The sequence below is a fragment of the Lontra canadensis genome, unplaced genomic scaffold, assembly GCF_010015895.1.
Source record: "Lontra canadensis isolate GAN:19392208 unplaced genomic scaffold, GSC_riverotter_1.0 scaffold94, whole genome shotgun sequence".
Classification (NCBI taxonomy): Eukaryota; Metazoa; Chordata; class Mammalia; order Carnivora; family Mustelidae; genus Lontra; species Lontra canadensis.
Genome location: NW_022631088.1, coordinates 4,565,234 through 4,588,396, shown reverse-complemented (window position 1 = coordinate 4,588,396; position 23,163 = coordinate 4,565,234). Strand labels below are relative to the sequence as shown.

General features: G+C 48.0%; 1 protein-coding gene across 1 annotated transcript; it reads right to left on the bottom strand.

Moving 5' to 3' along the window:
* Window positions 1–7,314: 7,314 nt before the first annotated feature.
* On the bottom strand, window positions 7,315–7,676 carry LOC116854757 (40S ribosomal protein S27-like). The gene is made up of 2 exons (XM_032836903.1): window positions 7,442–7,676; window positions 7,315–7,358 (listed from the first exon to the last, which is right to left on the bottom strand). Exons 1-2 carry the CDS (start codon window positions 7,674–7,676, stop codon window positions 7,315–7,317), a joined length of 279 nt encoding a protein of 92 aa, XP_032692794.1.
* Window positions 7,677–23,163: the final 15,487 nt, after the last annotated feature.

Below are 23,163 nucleotides of genomic sequence, written 5' to 3'. Positions count from 1 at the left end.
CTGTTGGAATATTCCAAGGGGGCTTTAGAAAATACCAATGTCTGGGTCCCACCCGTAGAGATTCTGATTTAATCCACCTGGGGTGCAGCCTGGACGGCAGTCTTAAAAGCCCGACAGCTGACGCTAATGTGCGGCAAAATCGGAGAGCCTCTGCCCTTAGAAGAGCTCTGACCCAGGCGGCATTCCACCAGCACTGCTTATCTCTAAACAGACCGGTTCCCTTGACCCAAGGCTGGGCCACCTGGTCACAGAAGCACCACCTCACCCAGACCCTTGAATCTGACCTTCCCTGAAAGGGGTCCAGGCCAAACTCCCCAAAGGATCCCTAATGACTTGGAAGATATGATCCCTTTTAAAAGGGTGACTTTAGTGCTCACTTCGGCAGTACATATACTAAAAGGATAACTTTAGGGCCACTTTTCTAGAGCCTTAATAGATGGCGACTTTAGCCATAGGTACGTTCAGAATCAACCTATATTAAGCACGAAGCACTTTCTCACGTGACGCCCCATCTTAGATCTGTAACGACAACACCGTGAAGGTATTACTCTCCCATTTTACAGGTGGGAAAATGGAGATACCTAGCCCTGGGGCCGTAAAAGCTCGGCTGGGTAACTCCGGCTGCAGTTGAATTTATTTTAATAAACACTCAGTGTCTGTTATGCAGCCTGGGGAGGGCTGTATTCCAGAACATCCCTAAGGGTTGTTCACAGCCAGAATGTACTCTGACGGGTCAGTGCCGGGTGCCACGCTGGTTGGTAAACGTTTATGTTTAGAAAAAATGGACATGTCAGGCACCAGGCACTTTGTCCTATCACTGCTGTTGCTAGATCCACAACAAAGGTAAGTAAGGGCCGCCTTGCTCCAAGGCTCACGCCGCTAGGGGGACGTGGATTCTGCCATCCTCCCCATGGGATGTGCTGCACCATCCAGGAGGTTGTATGCTGAGTATGTGAGAGCATCAAAGGGGAATTATATACTTCGACCTGCAAACACTGATGAAGGCTCATAGAACAAGAGGCATTTACACGGGCATCTTAGAAGATGAGTAGGAGTTTCCCAGGCAGAGGAGGGGGTGAGTGGGCGGAGGTCCTTGCATCCAGGCGGACTACTGCCCAGCATGTTTGGAAAACTTGGCTTTGAGTCAGGAAAAGAATTCCAGGTTCCCTTGAAAGTTACTTTATCCTGTCCTGAATGGCCTCAGTAATTTTTTTCAGTATGTGGCCCATCGAGGTGAGTTGCAGATGAGTTTCCCAGCAGCAAAGACAGACCTCACGGCCACACCACCTCTCTTTTGTTACCCAGCACCTCTCCTTTTCAAAGAGCATTCCAGAAATCTACAAGTGACCCTTATCTCCAGCAGAAAGTAACCTCTTTTCCTCTCTCACTGTATACAGTCCCTGCACCCTGGTGTTGCTAATTACCTTTCCTTGGCCAATTCCAGTGGCAGCATTATTATTTTTTTAAGATTTTATTTATTTATTTGACAGAGATGACAAGTTGGCAGAGAAGCAGGCAGAGAGAGAGTGGGGGGGTGGGGAAGCAGGCTCCCTGCTGAGCAGAGAGTCCCATATGGAGTTCGATCCCAGGACCATGGGATCACGACCTGAGCCGAAGACAGAGGCTTTAACCCACTGAGCCACCCAGGCGCCCAGTGGCGGCATTATTTTTAAAAGCACGGGGAAAGATGGAAATTCCAGAAAAAGGAGCCCACGATGTGAACACGAATCCTCGGGATATTTGCTGAAATTCGTTTTGGACAGTTAGAGCCTAAGTCATTCCACTGATCGATACACTCACGTGAATGTCTGTCATTCCTCTTGGCCATCCACACTCCGTCCCTGCCCCCGGACATCTTTTTTTTTTTTTTTAATGTCGTAAATGAATTGAGAAATTATGGATTTTTATATTCGGGCCCTGTGAGTTATCTAAAGGTTTTTATTTTATCTAATTATGGCTCTACCTTGGAACGCGAATGCACCGTCAGACGTAGCATCTCCTTGTCCGAGATCAGCCAAGATGTCTGCGCATGAACCTGCACTTCTCCTTTCCATGTGCATGTGTGTTAGCCCGGAGCAATGTGCATGACTTTGATATTCTTCAATATATGCAAGCTGGAAGGTCTGTGCAAGATTAATTACAAACTTAGGGGCCTAGGGTAGGTCAGCCCTTCATTATCATTAATGAACCTTCTTCATCTGCGCTAAGAGACCTCTAATTGGGTTTATTTCTTACAGTAGGCATGAAAGCATCCCTCAGAAGTTTACTCCGCCAGCCTCTTTGGTGGGGTAAACCTGCTACTCCACGCAAGCTGAAGGACCCGCAGAGGATAAATAAATTTTGTGACGTGAGCGGGTTAAGGAAGCCACAGTGAAAACCCACTACCTCACAACACACACTTGGTTCATTAATCTGTGAGTAGAACCTGGCCTTAATTATTCATGATAATAGCCTTAATATACTAGTTCGCTGCAGCGTATTTTGTATCGGTAATGGAGGTCTCTGTCCTTCACGAACTTATTACAACTCTCTGCTATTAAATCTTCACGGAGAGGTGGGGTAAGAGCCTGACCAGGGTTTTCATGGGAATATCATGTTCGAAGCGTAATAATCAGGCTTTACTGTTCTGCAGAGACTTTCATCCTGGGGATCTCAAAGCCCTTTACAAGCCTTCATTAGTGCCAGGAGTACCCCGAAGGCACCCTGGTTTTACTATCTTTGTTTTATAGGTGAAGAAACAAGACCAGGGCTGGTGAAGTGACTTGCCCAAGGTCACAAAACATAGCAGCAGGACATCTTGCTAGGGCTCAGGCAGGTTTGGGTGGTGACTGGCTTTCTTCCGAAAGAAACCGTTTGTGTGGGTCTTTGAGCTGAAGTCACCGTGGCCGTGACTTTCAGCGTCTGGGTGGTCCCCCCATCCCATACTCTGGCCGTTTGAGGCACTTACCAGCCCCCGCCACACACACACCCCCCACCCACCCCCACCCCCCACCGCCTGCTGAAGGGAGGGATTAACAATGGTCTTGCTGGTGCTTCCGATGATTCAAAATTCCTTGTGAGTTACTCAAACTTTTTTTTTTTCCCACAATTTCTGTCCCATTCGGTCTAGCTGGTGGGAGAGTGCTGGGAAGTATGCTAACTATGCCACTGCTGTCACTTTCATAGTCACACTAAGAAGAAGTGAGTGTTTGCAGGGTTTGCTCTTAGGAAGAGACAGAGAGAGGTTTCTATCCCCGATATTATAGGATATTAATAAAAGATCTTTGCTCGAGTTCAGCCCTGCCGTTGTGATGGAGAGTTCTAGATAATTAAGTGGTAGGTTCTCCTGCTACGTCCAGCTATGCTTTCTAAACCCTCCCGCTTCCAGAAAACTAAGAAAGAGCTCTGAGAAAGGTATTTTTTTATGGCTAGTGACATCTAGACTAGGGATCCTGCTTTGAGGTTGTCGAGGGTGAATCTCTTTTGTTTGTTTTGCTTTAAATGTGTGTATTTGATCCCAGCTCAGATTTACATTTAAGACATTTTTAAAAGCATCCTCGCTCCCCGTTGTGTGGAATGCCAGGAAACGGGTTCATTCCACGAGGAATGAGCTTTCAGCTCTGTCCTTTGTGACAGATTCCAGAGCGTCTCTACCTTCAGGCAGGCGGGTCACCAGGCCGCTGTGGTGACCCCCCCTAACCTGTACCAGGCTGCCGGCAAGCACTCCTGTCAGCTCTGTTTACTCTGGCAAGACTGATGGCATCCAGGTGGATTTCCCCACCCCCGCGCCTCCCCCCTCCGCCCCCTCCGCTCCTCTCCGCCCCTCTCCGCCCCACAGCCCCATGGCCTTTGCCAGTCACCGAGATCCCGGTGCAAACCCCGGCTTTGTGGTGGTAGCCCTGCTCCAGGTCAGACCACTGGCTGGGCTTCTCAGGAGAGCAGGCCTGAGGCGGGGCAGCCCCCTGAGTCCTCTGCACCCCCCACAGGCCCCCACCCCCAGCCCCAGAGGGTGTCCTCTGGCCTCTGGGAAAATGTGCCTTCATGCTTGTCCCTGCCCTCACTTTTCCAGGGATAAAATCACCCACCTGGGAGGGCTGTGCTGTTAGGCAGATAATCCTGTTAAGCATCTGGAGGGCCTGGTCAGGAGAGGTTTGGCTCAAGAATGTCAGGAGGAGATGGAAGGTGCTGGAGAGGGGCTCAGGGTGGAGGGTAAACGGGCTGCTTCCTGGCGCACAACGGCCTCAGGTCAGCAGCTGCCCGGGGCTGGTGAGAGCTGCGGACCTTGGGGACTCAGGATCACCATGACTGTTAGGTCCTGGGAAGTGTTGTTAGGCCCTTGAACAGGGCTCTGAGCACCAGGGACTCTGACCTTGAGTAAAGCTCCATTCCCTGGGGAAGGGTATGTGCAGAGGTGGGGAAGGAGGAGGGGGAGTTAAAAAAATAGCTAAACACCAGGCCGCAGACTGCAGAAAGGGAGTGGAGAGGGGGTCAAAGGCACAAGAGGGACGGGGACATGGGGTGGGGGGTGGAAAGGAGGGCGCACCTAAAAGAGCAGAGGTGTGTCCAGGGACTGTGGCGCAGGGACGTCTGGTGCCAGGGTTCACCTGGGGGCAGGGGGAGCGGGGTGCTGACTGGCCAGGGTGGGGCCGGGAGGAGAGGGCCTTGAGCAGCCGGCGGAGGGGTTGTTCAGCAGGCAAAAAGAAGAACGTTCTGGAAGGATTAACCAGGAAGGTGGGAGACTGGCATGATCCAGACAGTGTTCTAGAAAATTAATCTGGATCAGTGTGTAGGTGGAAAAAGATTGAGAGCAGGAAGCCGTTTGACAGCAGGAACCCACAAAGGACTTGATAAGGCTTAACCTGTTCACAGTCAGGAGGCTTCTTCCGCCTGGAGCCACCACTCCCTGCCCTGGTTAACTTCATTCACCCCTTAGGTCTTGGCTTTAAATGCCACTTCTGCTGGGGAGTCCTCCCTGACTGACCCCACCTTAGGCAGGGCCCCTCAGAGCCCCCTTGTTTTGTCACAATGACCTCATTGTGTTTTATGTGGGGTTAAATCAACAAGGACACACACCACCTAACATAAAATTTACCATCTTCGCTATTTATACACCTCAGTCGTGTTAAGTACAGTCACCAACAAGCACCACCGTCCAACTCCAGAGCTCTCTTATCTTGCAAAACTGAAACTCCATAACCGTCCTTAGCTCCCCTTTCCCCTCTCCCCCAGCCCCTGGCCACCACCCTTCTGCTTTCTGTCTCTGCGAATGCGGCGACCCTTAGGTGCCTCATATAACAAGTGGCAGCATACAATACTTACTTTTAGTATTTTGAAATAGCCAGTATCTGGCTATTTCACTTAGTGTAATGTCCTTAAACTTCATCCATAGGATAACAAGTGACAGGATTTCCATCCTTTTTAAGGTAAAACAATATTCCATTCCGTAAATATCCATCATGGAGATAGATAGCTAGATAGATAGATAGATAGAGATCGTATTTTGTTCATCCACTCATGAAAATTTGCAGATTTTCTATCTTTAAATAAAATAGACTGTGATAGAAGGAAACAGAAGAGAATAAAAATATGAGAGTGCCTCCTTGTAAGAAGGGTATGTATCGAGTGGGGAGTCCCTTCTCAGAACTCCTACATAACAAGATGGGCAAGATGCAAAACAAAATTTAGAAACGCAAAAACTCCCTCCTCTCTTGCGTGCAGCAGGACAAGCATGCCGGTGGGAACGGATGAGTTGTCTCACCTTCAGCCGCCAAAGTGAGCAGAAGAGGCGTGGTGAAGGGCTCCTTCTCCTAGCGTGCTACTTCTGGCCACATTTTTGTAGGCATTCTCCACTCTCTGGCATTCTCTGTGTCGCAGTGTGCATGGGCTGGCTGACTAGCCCCCGTCGGCCTCGCTGCGTGATCCTGGAGGCTCTCACCAAGTCAGGATGTAGACGCCTGCTGCTCAGCCTCGCTGGCCACTGGACTCCAGATTTAGCTCCTGATAGGAGCCACGAGCCCTTTGCCTCTCAGTGTCCTCCGTTTTGTGCTCCTAGCACCGCCTACTAAACCCTGGACAGGAGTCCTTCCTTAAGAGCAGGACAGTGGGGCACCTGGGTGGCTCAGTGGGTTAAGCTTCTGCCTTCGGCTCAGGTCATGATCTCAGGGTCCTGGGATGGAGCCCCGCATCGGGCTCTCTGCTCAGCAGGGAGCCTGCTTCCCTCTCTCTCTGCCTGTGTCTCTGCCTACTTGTGATCTCTGTCAAATAAATAAATAATATCTTTAAAAAAAAAAGTAGGACAGTGGGGAACTAAGGCAGTTGTCTGCAAGGTTTATACCTTCCAGCCACAAAGCATTAGGAGGGACACACACACACACGCACGCACATGCACGAGAACCCCGGGGCCAAGGAAGTAAAGGGGAGAGGTTGCAGTGACACCTAGGTGCTTGGGGGATGGCAAGAAGAGGATATGGCAGTGACCCTCACCTCAGATCTGCTCCCTGGGTGTCGGCAGGACATCCCGCCCTCTCCACTGTGCTTTCCCTTTGTTCCAACTATTACACTTCTGTGTAACCATGTAAGTGTGCACGGAGGGCCAGAGCCTCTGTGGATGCCCTGTGCACTCGATGGCCTCCAGCCCCAGGGCAGCACTGGACCAGAGCAAAGTCCTCAGTAAATATCTCTGCCTAAGAGAACGAAGCAAATCAGTGTTAAGTAAAAGCTGCGAGCTGGAAATAAAGTAATACTGGTAGTAGGTTAACATAATGGTCACATCCCTTGAAATGATCTCTATGATTCAAAGATTCCCGCGGCATTTAGATGTAGATAAAAGCTGCCCTTGGGATGCTAATATGTCGTATGATTATGCTAATTTTCAAAATGGGTGATAAAATAGAAATTCACAATTAAGGAACCGCATCTGACACTTGCTTGTTGCAAGCGGCCTCTGAAGTTGTTACGGGACTCAGAACACCTTACTGAGATGGAGAGACACCGAAGGCGTGAACTGAGATGGAACTTCCCATATAAATTATATGTTTAGAAGCAGGACTCGAGTCAAAGTTGGGTTAAGTTCACACTCTGGGTTCCTCTTTACCTCTACAGGTGACAATGATAGATAAGATGTAAAAAACAGAACAGGACAAATACATAGCCAAGCTCAAAAAGAAAATAAGTACTTTCGTGGACTCTAAATTTTTCAGAAATCATAGCTGACAAGTGGTGAGCAAAGCTGACGGGTTCGAAAGCACCCCGTGAGAGACTGGAGACCAAAGCCAGGATCGTTGCAGAAAAGTCCAGATTCAAACACTGAGCAGGGAGGGGGGCCTTCTCTCCAGCCTAGGTCACCAGGTAGAGCTTCTCCAACCTCCCTAGGTAGCTGGCTTTTTAAGAGCCAGAGGCCCAGGTGGAAGCCTTAGCATATTTTTTATCCAAAAAGTGCTTATTGGAATGATTTCCCACTCACCTTGATTCAGGGTGCTTTCGTGCTGCTTCCTTAGGAAGAAGCATCCTTCTGTAAGCCTTGCTTTTCCTCCTGTGGGCTGGCAAAGGACAGTGGAGCAGCCAACACACAAAACTACTGTCTCTGCATGGCACTTCACATCCATGGGGTAGGGTTTGGGGCTCTGTACCAGGCCCTTCTTCCTTCGGCTTCCTCTTCTCTTCCAGGATGGGTGGAGGAGGTCCTTCACAAGGGGCATGTACTCGTGGAGATTGTTACCACCTGAAAGGCCATATTTTTTTTTTTTTCAGGTTTCCTTAATGGGTCAGGGAGTCCCACGTCAATCTCGGTTGTACACACTGATCTTAGATCTGGTTCCGACTCTTGCATTAAGTTTTTGTTGTTATTGTTGTTGTTGTTGTTAAAGATTTTATTTATTTATTTGACAGAGAGAGATCACAAGTAGGCAGAGAGGCAGGCAGAGAGAGAGGGAAGCAGGCTCCCCACAGAGCAGAGAGCCCGATGCGGGGCTCGATCCCAGGACCCTGAGATCATGACCTGAGCCGAAGGCAGAGGCTTTAACCCACTGAGCCACCCAGGCGCCCCTCTTGCATTAAGTTTTAAATCAACAGTGAGTAGGTGAATTCATTCCAGCTGACATGATAAGAGTAGAGCTGCCTGAAAATGACTATTTTAGAGTCTTCAAAGGGATAAGTGAATGAATAACATCCATAAAAGAATAAAAAAGCTATGAAACAAAACAGGCAGAAAAGATACAAGAGCAAGGAAAAATGATAAAGAACTTAAATCTTAGAACTGAAGAATGTATTCGCTGAGGTAAAAAAAAAAATACTCCTCTGTATGGAACATAAAAAGAAAAGTAGCAAATTGAGAAATAGTACCAAGAATTTTACCCAGCACAATAAAGATAGATAACAAAGAGAGTTCAGAACCCAGAGGATGGATAGAGAGATTCCAGCAGGTTCCAGCATAGGTCTAATAGTAGTCTGAAGTAAGAGGATAGTGAAGATAGGAGGATAGGAGAACAACAGTTGAAAAATGTTGGCTGAGATTTTTTCCTCATAGTGAAAGAAAAAACACCCAAAAACAGAGCATGCAATGAAATCATTTGTAGATACATCATATTAAGCCGCAAAAAATTAAGGAAAAAAAATCAAAGTCATGTAAGAGGCAAGACCGTTTCTGCAGCGGTGTATTAGACAGATCAACAGCGGACCACTTGTGAGCAGTATCAGAAGCCAGAGACTTACAGTGGAATAACGTGGTCGAAGTGTGGAAAGAAAAAAGAATCTGTTGTGAGTTCTTCACACAGCTAAAGTATCGTTCACAAGTCAGAGCAAAAGAAGAGCTTTTTCAGATTTGCAACGTCAACGGGCATCTGCCCTTCACAGATTCTCACTGAAAAAACTACCAAAGGACTTACTTCAGAAAGAAGAAAAGTGAACCCAAAGAGATGGGAATGGATTGTGAACAAAGAAAGCCCAAATGAGGGGGGAAATAGAATGGTAGATGAACTGTGGACTGTAAATTTGGGTAGAAGTTACCTGAAGATGCTTAAGGTAAGAAGGAAATGTTGTAACACGAGCCAACACAAAGAAATAATTCAGCAGCGTGAATGAGAAAACAGTGTGCTCTAGAGTTGCTTTGCTCAGCCGTCCAGCAGAAGCGGGCTGAGTGACCTATACCTCCTGATTGATTTATACTCCAGTCTTACTCCAAGGAAGAATTAGGTTAGCTAACCTGCAGCTTTTCCTGGTCTCTCCTTCATTTTCAGATCCAGGAACTTCCCAAGGGAGTTGTTGGCAACCTTTGGATTGAACCTTTGGCACTGGTCCCAGGGAGAGCTCTCCATGTTCAAATGAATCACGGGATGTGGGGTTTTTGGGAAATCCAGTCCCTTTAGTCTTCCAGACAAACACACTCAAGACTTTTAGAAAAGCTCAAAGAAACGTGGGACCTATGAAGAAATTCCGCAGTACTGAAGAATATGGAAGCCCCCAAAGGAGAGTCTTTCTTTTCATCTAGGTTAACTTGAAGATAAAGCTGCTATTTCCAAGGAGATGAAGGAATTCATTACACCAATAAACAGGTTATCACAAAAAGAGAATGCCACAAAATTATATCCATAATAATAACTGAAATTGGGTCTTCATTTAAAAGTGGCAAGAGCAGAATGCAAACTGCAGAAAAGCTGGTCATCCAAATAGATGATAAACCATAAATTAGATGCCAAAAGCTGGATAAGTCCATATAAAATATTTTAAATGAAGCAAAAGAAGATAATATATATGAAGAACAAGATACTGACCTCTCCGCCAAACTGAATAAAACTTTCCTGATAAAGAAAACAACAGCTGATTAAGAATAGGTTATGGGCACTGGGCTGGCTCAGCCCATAGAGCACGCAACTCTTGATCTCAGGGTCGTGAGTTCAAGCCCCACGTTGGGCACAGAGCCTACTTTAAAATTAAAAAAAAAAAAGAAATAGGTTATAAAAGTGCGCAGAATTTGGCAGGGGAAAAAATGAGCTTGGAAATCAGGAGGATTTGCCTATTCCAGCTTTGATCAATAAAAAAGAAACAATATTAATACATATCCTCGCATATTCTTAAACTTCAAGGGAAACATTCCAGGGGTTTAAAATCAAGCTTGCTCCGTATGTCTCTTCTGAAATAGCCAACGTTCAAAATGGAGAAAAAACCTGGGGTCCAGTAAGATGTTGATGCAACTCATGGGGATTTTATTTCTAGTCACGGGTTGTTCATCTACAAGGGAAGCTGAAAGACATTGTAAGGTTTGGAGAGACTCAAAAACATTAATAAGCTTAGTGCTGTCCATGCAGATCTTCTTCAAGAGTGTTCAAATCATTGGTCAGAATTAGTGAAGGAACTATTAATTGGGAAGTTACGATTGCAAAAATCATGGTGACTGTTACTGCAATTAAGTTATGGACGTAAGTATAAAAATCTACATCAGGTTTTTACAATGAACAGGGGGAAAGGGTTACTATTTTCTAAATAACTGGTGCAGATATTGGAACAGAAGGGAAAACAGTTGAAAAGAACACAGGACTTTTTTTATACTGCACACACAGCTTTGGAGGGGACTCCCGTAGAGCCCCTCCCCACCCCCCCACCCCCGGGTGTTCAGGTCTTCGTGAGATCCCCTGCCCTGCCGTGTGAGTGGGACACTTTTCCAACAGACTGGAGCAGAAATAATGGCATGTGCCCTGTGAGATCACGTTACGGAAAGACGCCGCCTTCCATCTTGCTCTCCATCTCTTGTTCTCTCTTGCTTTCCCCCTTGCTTGCTCTGAGCAAAGCACTGCCACCATGTTGAGTCGCCCCATGGATAGACCCATGTGGCAAGAAACTGATAACTGGCAGAGTTATCAAAAGCAAAAAGGTCTGACACTTGCCCATAGCCACATAGGGGAAGGGGGCTTGGAAGCAAATGCTCCCCCAGTTGACTACGGGCTTACTAGAGACTGAGCCAGAGGACTCCCAGCTAAGCCATGTCCTGAGACTAAACCATTCGTTGTCTTAAGCTATTACATTTTAGGATAATTTGTTACATGACAACACATACCTATAATCTGATCAGATTTTCAATGTTAGAAGAATCGGCAAGGTAAGGAAAGAAGAGGGAGGGTCAGAAGGGCATAATATTTCTTTTGTCCATAAAGGGGAGTCCAAAGATTCCCACTTTGGTTGAGCGCAGAACAGAAGTTTACAAAATGTTTCGAGAAAATTGTGACTGGGGTGAACAATATGGGGAAGGGCTTCCAAGAAGCCAAAAGTAGACAGGGCTCCTTTCCTATGTCAGCACAAAAACAGAGAGAAACACTAAGGAAGCACATGGCAAGATCTCTAAAGTCAAAGCACGGGTGGCACTTAGATCGGGTGTTATTTTAGAGAGCCAGGAGTCTCGAGTTGGTTTTAAAAAAAGAGAATCCAACAATATTGACTTATTCCACAAAGAGGCCTCTGTTGAATGCCTCTCCTGAGATACTCGGTGAGCTGGGCAGATCCCATCTGGTGGTGACTACGTATAAGAAATTACAACACAGAGTAGTAAGTCCAACAACCAGGAAAGTATGGGACATAAGAAAGCTGACTGATGGGACTCTTTCTACCGTCACATTGTTAACCCTTTCTGCTTGGGACTATCCACAGCTCAGCACACTCCTCCAAGTAGACCTCCAAGATTCCCAAGCCCTATAATCCTAACACACGCACACACACACACACACACACACACACAGGACTGCAACGAAAAGTTTTAATTCACTGTTATTAGGTTGTGACAGATTAAGTAGATTTTGCACCAAAGAAGAATTAGAGACTAGAGAATATGGATAATACAATTTTAAGGTAGAATTAGGAGATGGTATTTTATAAGCAGAATTATTACACAAATTATTTTTGTGTAATGTAAACACCAATAATTTTTGACATAGCCCTGTCAATAAATTCAAACGAGTAGAAATGACATTGGACATAATCTCTTGTCAGAGGGTTGTAAAGTAAGAAATCATAAGCCAAAGACAAAAAAAAAAGCCATCAATCAACTGGAAAGTCTTATGTAGTATCTGGCTCAAAGGAAAATAACATAAGAAGAGAGGGTTTAGAAAAAATGGTTAGGGAAATAATACACAAGAAGACATAGGAAGGGGCGCCTGGGTGGCTCAGTGGGTTAAAGCCTCTGTCTTTGGCTCAGGTCATGATCTCAGGGTCTTGGGATGGAGGCCCACATCGGGCTCTCTGCTCAGCGGGGAGCTTCCCCCTCTCTCTCTGCGTGCCTCTCTGACTACTTGATATCTCTCTCTGTCAAATAAGTAAATACAATCTTTAAAAAAAAAAAAAGAAGAAGAAGACATAGGAAATGGGACTAATGATATACCCAGCATTGAACTTACAGAACGAAATTAGGTTTTGAAAGAATTTAGCATTCAGTGTAAGCTGCTAGAAATAGAACGAAAAAGAACTCCTAGGGAAAATAAGAGGAAGGAAACAATAAAGATGAAAGAATGTGACTCTTTGAAGAAACAACGTGGACAAGAGGGAAAAAAAGACGCGACGAGAATTGAGACAATTGACATGACGAGAGCGAAAATATATTTTAAAGTTATCATGTAATTGTACCTAATTCCGTGCTATGGAATTTTAAAACGGCAGTTGGGTGGACATTGCTCCCTAGAAGTAAATAAATAACCAAAGTAGAAGGAGTAGGAAACCCAGAAAGAAGAAAACGAATAGAAAAACACAGTTATAAAAACAAAACCTCTACCCCAGTCACCAGGTATCGGGAAGAAGTGAGTAGAAAGGACGATGACGTCAAATCTCACAGAAGCAGGTCATTGCCATGTTTGAAAACATTTTCCATGGCACTGGGGAGAAAGGGAGGCTACCAACGGATTGGACAAAACATGTGTACGGAGCCCAGACTCCTGTGACTTACATAGAAGGAGTTACATATGAAGGCCCATTTCCTTTATAGATACAGATATGAAAACCTACAATGGATGGAATGCCATGGGATGTGGATTCTACGGTCCTATATCATTTACTGGGTCCCTATTACTGGGCACAGGTGGTACTTCAACACTGTGCTAAACCCTGGGAAGCCCTACATTATTAGTAAGATATGGTCATGGTGGGACGCCTGGGTGGCTCAGTGGGTTAAGCCTCTGCCTTCGGCTCAGGTCATGATCTCAGGGTCCTGGGATCGAGCCCCACATCGGGCTCTCTGCTCCGCGGGGAGCCTGCTTCCTCCTCTCTCTCTGCCTTTCTGCCTACTTGTGATCTCTGTCAAATAAATAAATAAAATATTGTGTTTTTTTTAATTAGAACATGTTACATGCAAATGCAGTCATTCTCAGAGTGTAGTGTAGAGTGGGGACATCTAGCCCAGCAAGGAGTTAAACAGGGTGCTCCCGGCAAAGACTCCCCAGAGGACAGTGAGCTGGAGCTAAGTCTCAAGGAAGAGTAGAAATTAACCAAAAGGGAGGCGTGGGGAACAAGGCCCCACGTTGGTGCACGGGGCTATCCCAGCATGGGGGACAGGCGTGGAGGCACGGAGGCGGGTATGCTTAAAACAGTCTGTGTGGACAGAACCCGAGGAACGTGAAAAGGGCAGGAGGGGGATGAGGAATGATAGTGAGAGAGGAACAAAGAGAACCAGGAGCATGAGAGGTCGTGGCACGTGGGGAGACGGTGGTCCAGGGAGACCAGTACAGGGAGAGTGCAAGCAGTGGACGAAGGCCCGTTGGATGAGAAATCAGAGGTCGAGAGGGGCAGTGTAGACGAGTTTGAAAAGCTGGGGCCACAAGAAGAGAAAGTGGACCCGGTGTGAGATAGAGGGAGTGTTCTGAGTTTTGCTTTCGAGGTTGTTTTGGGTATTTGGGGCTGCATGCCAAACCGCTCTAAAACCAAGAACCTAAAGAGAGGATCTGTTATTTTTTCCGGATTCTGTGAGTGAATGTGGCTGCTCTTCCGCTGGTTTCCCCTGAGGTCGCTTGCAGGGCTGTGTGCAGTGAGTGGGTCACCTGCTTGGGAGGGTGGGACACTAAGAGGTGGGGATCCTCTTTCCCAGAGTGGCCACTCATGCTCCAGGGCCTCTGTCACATGTCACATGGCCATTCTCTCCAGCAGGACAGTCTGGACTTTCTTAGACATGGTGGCTGGGCTCCCAAAGGGCATAATCCGAGAGAGATAAGCTCAGTATGCACGCGCTTACCCAGGCTCTGCTTGTACCACGCCTGCTCATGACCTTTTAGCCAAAACGAATTACATGGTCAAGCCTAGAGTCCCCCTGGTAGGGGACTATTCAAGGATGTGCGCCTCTGGAGAACGGGGAGGAGGGATCTACTGATACAACAGGCCACTATCAGGGTGGTTTTTTCCCTTAATTTGGGAGAGTTAAGAATGTGTATACGAGGAGCCCAAACTAATTGAAAGGGAGACATTGAAGATACAGTCAAAAGAGATTCTTACTAATGGGGTCCCCGAGGGTGTGCTTGGTGGGGAGGATAGAGAAAAACACCATCCTCTAAGACAGGGGAAGAGATATTAAAAAGGGGTTGTGGATGTGTTTTGGTTAAATTGCTGAAGGGAGGAAAAGGGGGGAGGGTCGTCCATGGAAACGCAGCACTGCGGTAGAGACTTGACATTGGTGGAAACCCCAACTCCGCCGCCATCTTGTTCTTCCATCAACACTCAGTCTGCATGTTAAAGCCGGGAGGCCGATTATAGTAAGGGTCCAGGTTTAGGACTTGGTTGTTGGACGCTTCGGGAGGATAGTGATGCCAGGGAATCATGGGTTACTGGAGAGAGTTATGAGAATCATAGAACAGGGCTCTGAGTCCGTAGGTCAGAAAGAGAGGCCAGGAGGGGACTGATAGAGAGGATAGAGTCCGGACACTGGAGGTCTCTCTGGGTTCAAAACATACTCAAGTGTGAGGGAAGAGGTGAGAAAGAGAAGAGAAGGGGAAGCCCAAGGAGGGGCAAGGATCGTAGGACTGGGTTCCTGGATGGGCAGACCACGTGAACACGGAAATCCAGGGATTCATAAAGGCCCAGGTGGGGCGCAAAGCTCTAAGCCCGTCCTCGGTGTCAGCAGCGAATGAAGGGGGTGACGGGAAGGGACAGTCCTGCTGAGGGGCTGTTCATGAGAGCAAAGACTGGGTGTCTTGGGTCCTGACGCACCGGTAGAGTGCCTGGCACCTAGAAGGCACTCAGTATTAATAGTTATTTGTGGCATAAACAGGTGACTCTAATCCTCAGTCTACAGGTAACAAAGCCAAGGCTCCCAAAGGTTGAGTGTGTTGTTCAAAGTTACGCAGCTAGGGTTCCGCTAGCCCCGGCGTCCCACCTCTTACAAAACCACACTGGATGTGGATTTCCTTCTCAAGCCTCCCAGAGGCAGCTCATGATTTTATCATCTCAAAACTATTTCAATGGCCTTTGTCATTCCTTGGATGCTGGGTTGGAATATCCTGAAGTTGAATGAAAAAAGGGAGTGGTTTTATTTAAAAAAAAAAAAAAAAAGTTCCTTGAGGCCTAGAGGGATTTACTCACTTATTGGAAATACATCACATGTATTTTCAAGGCACATCTAAGGAAGCTGGTCCCATAATCATACCCTTGCCCGTTTGCCAACATTTCATTGTTCTCTCTTCTTTTGAGGTCGTGGTCTCATCTCCCTTGTTAAGACTCGGAAAATCAGGAAGAAACGCATACACATTCGAGAGCTGCCCACCCGTAGTCACCACAGATTTTCCCAAAGACTCTGTAGGATTAAAGAAATTAATTAGCCTTCAGCTGAGCAGGTCTGAGGCTCTTCAAGCCTTCCCATTATCCTTAAAGAAAAATGAAAACATCTCCCCAAGGGCTATTGTCCGTTATGGAATCCAACTTGAGAAGGAGGGTGGTGACATGCTCCACTTCCCTACTTGACCAAAATTTCAAAGCTTCCAATGTGTGGTAAATCTAACCAAAGATAAAGATTTGCAGGTGTTTTTTGCATAAAAGCAAGAAGGGCAGATGTATCTGGAACGTGCTTCTAACCAAATGGGACATCTGCAATCCATTAGGGGTGTCCCGAAGAGAGAAAGTGAGAGGAGAGGGTCAAGCAGAAAGCCTGCTCCGTGAAGACCCGAGCTTGAGGATGTGTGTGGATCCCGCCGTCAGAATGGGAGGACCCCGGGCTTCCACGAAAGGTTACCTTCCCAGGGGTAGACTCCCATTCCTGCCCAAGACCCCGGTTCCTCTTTTTTCTCTCCTCCTCTCAAGCTATCTTTGAAATGTCAATGCCTTCCCTTTACTCAAGTACACCTACATGTTTTAGTGTTTAAGACTTGGCAGTCACCTCAGATAAAGAGAACATTCCCCGCGGAACACACAGACTTTCCTTTCCCAACACTCATGAAGAACGACCCGTGTCCTGACTCGGCTTCTCGCACTCCAGCAGAACAAAGCAAAATTGTCACCACGGGCATTACTTGTGGGTTACTCACTGGCTGTTACACGCCTTGCTTCAGACTCCCAACAAAACCACTAGCTTTTATGAAAGCATGTGTAGCAAAGCCTGTTGCAAAATCCCCATGGCTGTGAGCACGGTGGGAAGGTGTGTAACTCCAAAATGGTTGTGAAGGAGGTCACTGGATTTTGCTCCTGTCGCGGATCATTGCCCTGGGCTTGCATTTGGCCACGTTTTCACAGGCTGCCGTTGAACTTCAGTGACGGAGCCCCAAAGGACAAAACACGGAACCGGGGCCGGGGGTGGGGGGTGCTCCTTAAATACGTTCCTTCACTGAGCATACCAGGTCTGTTTCCTGTGGAAAGGCTCCTACATGCTTACTGGCCTTTTGATAAACCATTAGTGCTGGGGCCTTTTGTTAATTACTAAACTCCTGGTGACAGCGGGGGGGGGGGGACACCCTGACCTGTTGAAACTTGTGTTGTAATTTGAGGATTAAAAGCCACACCTCTGGGAAACATCAGTATCAAAGCTGATTCGGTGTCGAAGACAAGGTGTTAGAAGCCACAGTTTGACAAAGTGGATTTCCAAGTGCAGTTAGCAATTACATTTGTAGAAGTCCTCAATTATGCCATTTACAAGAGGGTACTTTTAAGAAGCTACAAGTCAGGAATGTGTTTTTAAATCTCTTCATTTATACATTTATAGGTAAAGGCCATATTTTAGCATGAAAATCAGCAGACCTTACTCTCCAAGATCTCAAAGCCAAGAAGGAAAAGTCTCTTCAAAAATTAAAATATGTGGTCAGTGCTCTTCTGGAAAATACTTCAGTACAAGGAGAAAATCATGACTCCAGCATCAACGTGCTGTGATTAGAAGAAACTCCTGTCTTGGCCCAGGGTTTGTGGATTGAGGACCCGTGTTAGAAGAGTGTCTCCTGACCTTCCTATCACTAATGTCATCTAAAAGTGAGAGAAGAAAGACTATTATGCCAGAGGACACTTGGTATTTCCTTTATTCTTCATCCCAAAATAATCTTCCAGTAAAACTGAATGTAAGTTTCTATACCAGTTGAGAAGCTTTCTTCTTCTCTACTCTACAAAACAAACAACAACAACAACAACAAAATCTCAAATTGGCTTAAATGACACAAATGACTTAATTGTTCACAAAAAAAGGCCAAAGGCTTCAGGCATGGTTTGATCAGGGCTTCAGTTGACTTTACCCACAATTCTCTGAACTCTACCCGACGCCGTGTGTCAGTTCTGTTCCCCTTCTGATTTTCCATTAGCACAAGATGCTACCAGCAACAACAGGGATCACATGGCTCTTTTCTTCACAACTGTAGAAAAAAACTTGGCTTCTCATGACCACCGAACAAAAGTCCTGAGCTTTGAGCTGATTGGGCCATTCTGAAGCCAATCTCTGTGGCCAGAAAACCATCCGGGTGCTGATTGGTTTACGCATGGGTTACCTATACCAATCACCTGTGGGATTGAGGTTGGGTGCCTCCCCAGATGATATGGCTGCCACCTGCTGGGGTAGGTAGGCATAGGGTGGAGGTCTGAGGAGGCAAGCCCAGCATAGTATCTGCTACAGTCCTTCTTCATACACAGACTCTGGATCACTAATTGATTTTTATTCCATATCAGACACAAGCTCTGTAAAGAGAAATCCATTTTCCTTCTACACTTGCTAAGTCAGATCTTTAAAGATGGCTTTACTTTTTCAAAAACATAACAAAATGGGTTAACTCTAAGTTTGTTTTTTCATAACTCTCTTTTCCCTGAAGAATACCCCGAAAATCCCCAAAGAAATGGTTTTGAAGTTTGATGTAAGTTAGTAATTGAGAATGATTTAAAAATCTGTCCTAAAGTCCATCTTCCCTAAACCTTTCTTCCCAATTTCCAAAAGCAACACAAAACCAAGTTGGAGTTCTCTGTTACAGAAACACAGATATTTTCCCTTAAGGTTCGGATAATGGGTCATGAAATGTGCAGGAGGCGCCACACTCCATGGTATGATGAACCTTAAAACTTTCCTTCTGATGCATGTTCACCAGCCTCCCAAAACTTGTGAAAGCAGCGCCTGTCCTGTCCTCATAAAATCCCCCCCCCCAAATTAATCAGCTCCACACGCAAAGTGCCAGTCGCAGGGATTTCCAACAAGGAAGGATTGCTTCTGCACTTCCGTTGGAAATAGAGTCCCATTAAGTTCAGAGATGTAACTGGAGTAGTCAGTAAAGTGTCCAGGGAGGAGTCTGTCTGTGACAGTCCTCCCACCGCCTTGGTGAGGAGAGAAGTAGCTGGTCAGAGGGCAGATCTCAGCCTTGACTGTGCAAAGGCCGTGGAGGACAGACTTCCTGCACCCAGACATACCCAAACAATCGTAGCCAAACCGGCCATGTTCTCCCCCAGCCTTCCCCTTGGAAGAAGCGTCCTGAGCTCTCCCCTTGTCCGTGCAGGAGGTGAGTGCTCTTGTCTGGTGACAGAAGGCGCCGCTGACGCTTCCAACCTGCACCCCGGACACGTGCACTCAGAAGACGCATCGGGCTTGGGTTTTTCAGTTTGGAATTTACGATCACGTTTATCACTTCCTCACTGACATCTCCCCTTGGAGCTCTGGCCATCTGGACCACCGTGCGCCACAGTGCGACGCGCCCGTGGAGCGTTCCTCTCTGTGTAGCCCAGGCTGGGTGCGTCGTTTTGTCCCTTGGATGCTCCCGCTGTGTGCAAGATGAAGGAACAAGAATGGTCTTCTGCCACCACCTTCGGAATGGCTTCCTCTCTCTCTCAATAAGGAGCAGCCCTGCGGCCAGAGGGAAGAAGTTGCGACATCTGAGCCAGGCCTGCCCCCCGGCAGGCAGCTGGGGTTGGGGGGGGGTGGGGGGGCAGCTTGGCCCAAACACTGCTTAGTCAGGATCCCATGCTGAGCTGAGCTGCAGATGTGCCCAGACCTGCCACCACCAGGTGTCTGCGTCTGGGCTGGGAGGTGACGGCACAAATGTGACTCTTGCCTCCCGCTGTTTCCCAACACTGTCCTCAGAGGAATGTGGAAGACTCAGGCAAGGCCATCTTGGAAGGCCTCTGACAGAGCCACAACTCTCTGGCCACCCAGCCATGTCCAATGCCTTGGCCGGCCCTGTCCCTTTGACCCTCACACCGTGCCGCCCACAGCCCCTGGGCTGGCTCCTCCCTGGAGCTACGGGGAGACTCAGGTGGGAGGCAGCTGCCCACCTGTTCTGCTCCAGTACGTGGCTTTCATCATTAGTGCCCAAACCTCCCCAGCTAAAGGTGTTTCTTTTTAATACAATGGCCCCATGATTAAAAATGCCTTTTTTTAATTAAAAAAAATCTTTTTGGAAATTCATTTGTCCCCACTGGGGAAAAATTTCACACTTCCCACGGAGAAGAGATTCTGTATTTAACAGAATTATTAACGACTAGAGCAACTCTTCCCCGAGTGTAAATATTGGAAAAGCTTACCAGCCCATTAGTGGACTTTCAATGCAACACAAAAAGGTCGTTACTAATCTCTGTGTGGCTTCTGAGAATCGCATTTTAAGCTCAGGCAGGCTGTGAGCCATTTGCTGTCAAGACTTAATAGACAATCTGCGGAAGTTTACTGTGCACCTATTAGGAACTAAGCCCAGGCCTCAAGAAGACGTCACTGTACGTAGCAGAAGGTGCAAATGAACAGCACGTTGGCCAGACCCAGCCTGCAAACATATTTTGTTTGACTCGCACCATATCTATCAAAAATGTGAATTAGTTGCCAACTTCTAGATATCAGAATATTTCCAGCTTCTCTTGAAAACTCAGGAAATCTGGCAAAACCGAGCTCACATTCCTGGCTAACAACTGCCCACTTCAGACAGGCAAAGGCTTTCTTGGTTCACCCAGCCCCCACTTGCCCTGGCTTCCCTCCGACTTAACCTGCCTGGGACCTCAAAATAGACCCCAGCCTATGTCAGGGTGAGCAGTCACAGTACACCCACCCACCAGGGGAAAGGCCTCCCTCAGACACAGCAACCCAACCTGGTCTCAGTTAAGAAGAGACAGATTTTTTCTGATTTTGTGTCTTCTCAGCTTTTCTTCTTTTTCATAGTTTTTTTTTTTTTAATCCCTGGTAATATAAGGTTCAGGAAAACATTCTGTTTTTAGTGCTAAGACAAGGAATTGAACACAAAAGGAAAATGACAAGATTGAAACACAGAAAGCAGCAAGCAAGGACTCTGAGAGCAGGAGGGGCCCTCGGAGATGCCCCCATTGGCCAGGCCTAGAGAAAGTGAAGGTCACACTAAGGTCCCACCACTGAGCAGTAGGAGAACAGAAGCGTGATCTCAACAGTCTTTACCCAGCCGGTGACATATTCTTTTTTACACAAAGGGGTGGTTTCTCGGTCCCAGCTTCTGCTTCCGTATTTCCAAGGAATGGCAGAGAAGCCCATCAGATCTGGAAATAAATCTGAGAACTGATTTCGGAAGTCGCACGGTAATATCAGATACGCGATTCCAAACGAACCTGCAGAAAATTAATTAGCAATTTTCATCTAGACCTACTGACTCCTTCGATATAGGTCAAAATTGTCGTATTTGAAGAAATGTGTCCATTGATCCGGATGGTGTGTGTTGGGAGAAGCAGTCTGTTTTGATGCTTTTCAAATTCTGTATTGCTAGAATCTTCCTTGTGTTTTCAACCAGAAATAGAGTAAAACGGGTTCATCCTAGAATTTGTTGCTAGTGGGAAATTTTTGCTAAAGCAAATATAATTCAGTTGCAACCGACACTATGTTGCTGACCAAAACTCTTTCACTGGACAGATTAAAGGTACTAAAAATGGGCCGCTGCCTGGGACTTAAAACATTTGATATATTAATCATAAGCATATATGGCCATTTGATAATACTGCAATATTAAATTACTGCAATAATAAATACAAAAACCAGCTTTATGTCCAGCAGAGCGGAGGGGAAGAGAGCAGCGTTTGTAGAACAGAGACAATTTTACTTAACCCCACCAGTCTGGCCAGGGACATGGTTTCATGCCTGCTTTTATGGACAAGGACAGTGAGCCAGGAAAGCCTACTTCCTCGGCCAGTTTCCAGTTGCTGGGAACTGGCTTCATCTGGGTCATTCTCACTCCAAACCCCAAGCTTTGTCTGCTACAGCAGCTCACGGCACAGAAGCCACCGAGATGAGCCATGGATTGGTGGGTCCCGGGAGACTTCTGAGAAGCGGTGACATTTGAGAAGCACCTTGATGGACACCTTGTGTCACAAGGGGGACAGAGAAGAGAGGAGCAGGAAGGCCTCAAGGTTGAGCCCTGGCTGGCCGGGGGACGGGAAGTGCACTGAGAAATGGAAGGTGAGGAGGTTAGGTTTGGAATTCTCAAAGCAAAGCTTCATCCTAAAGCTTCCATGTGAAAAAACATGAATCCTCCCAACACCTGTAAGGCAGGTGGCCTCACACTTAGGAGGAAGGGTCCCACACCGCAGACCAAGACACTTAGGGGGCCAGAAGGCCAGGAATGTGCATCTAGCCTGTGGAGAGGCAGCAGAGCCCTCTGGACCTCAAGGAGCCCATGGACCCACACTTTCTCTCACATATACGCTGTTGGCCCTCTCCCCCCCTCTTCCCCTCAGAGGTCTGCGCCTTCTCGAGCCAGAACCAGGCACTGCTGCCTGCCTGCCAGTCTGCCTGACTGCAACGCGCTCTTTCCGACCTGCATCTTCCCCCCACCCCTCCAAGCCTGGGATGCAGGACGCGTTTTGTCGCCTGCCCCAGGACGGACACCAGCAGCCAGGTGGGTATAATGCGCCGCGGGAGGAGGAAGCTGGCCCCCCTCCCCCATCCAGTCCAGTCTCCAGAGGGTCTTTTTAGGGAACTGGAAAGGGAAGCGGGAGAAGGCCTGATTGTGCTCAGGTTCTGTGTCTGCCTGCCCCGGGGCGTCGGAGAGCCGCGCGGGCCACAGCAGCTGCGGGCGATGCAGCCTCGTGGCTTCTCAGGCCCAGGAAGCCGGTTCTCCCAGAGGCTCCTCCCCGTCGGCTCCGTCCCCATCTGCCGGCCAAGCTCCGGTTCGGTGTTCCCGGGACATTTAATTCCTTTACCCTCAGCGGCCTATAGCAGAGGTAACAACGGAATCCCATTTTACAACGGAAACAACTGAGGCTCCGAGAGCGAAGTCCCCCGCGCTGGGACAGCGGGGCAGCCGGGGCAGGAACTCCCAGCCCCAAGGAAGGGGGTGCTTTCTGAGGTCTTACAGCCTCCCGGGGACCCCCTTTCCCCACCTCCCGCGACGCGCGCCCACGCTTCCTCCGGAAATAAACTTCCCCCGGGCGAGGGGGGCGCGGCCCTCCTCCTTGGCCGCGGTGGGACCCCGAGGGCGCCCCGGGGGAGGCAGGGCGGCCGAATCATCCCCAGAGACCCGAGCCAGGGAACTTCAGAGCGTTTCGCCCTTCCCGGGAGAGGCAAACACGGACACGTCTGTGTCTTTGCCGACAAGTGCCTTCAAGCCCGGCGGGGGCAGACACCTCCGCGCCGGCCGCCGGCGAGGGCTCCCTGTCGGCGGGGGCACGGCCTCGCACCAGCTGCGCTGATTTAGTCGTTCGCGGGCCGCCACAGCGGGCGGCGCTTCCCCGGGCGGCGCGGCGGCGCCCACGGCCTCGGGCGACGCGGCGGCCCGGCGGGGGGTGGGGCGGGGGGGCGGGGCGGAGGGCACCCCCCGGGGCGCCAGGGGGCGGGCGTGC

Bases quoted from the DNA above. Each gene is read 5' to 3' on its own strand.
- LOC116854757 (XM_032836903.1), bottom strand. From the start codon at position 7,676: ATGCCCCTTGTGAAGGACCTCCTCCACCCATCCTGGAAGAGAAGAGGA. The intron at 7,359-7,441 runs GTGAGTGGGAAA...GCTCTTAAAAAG, and splicing joins CGAAAGCACCCTGAATCAAG to CCAGCTACCTAGGGAGGTTG.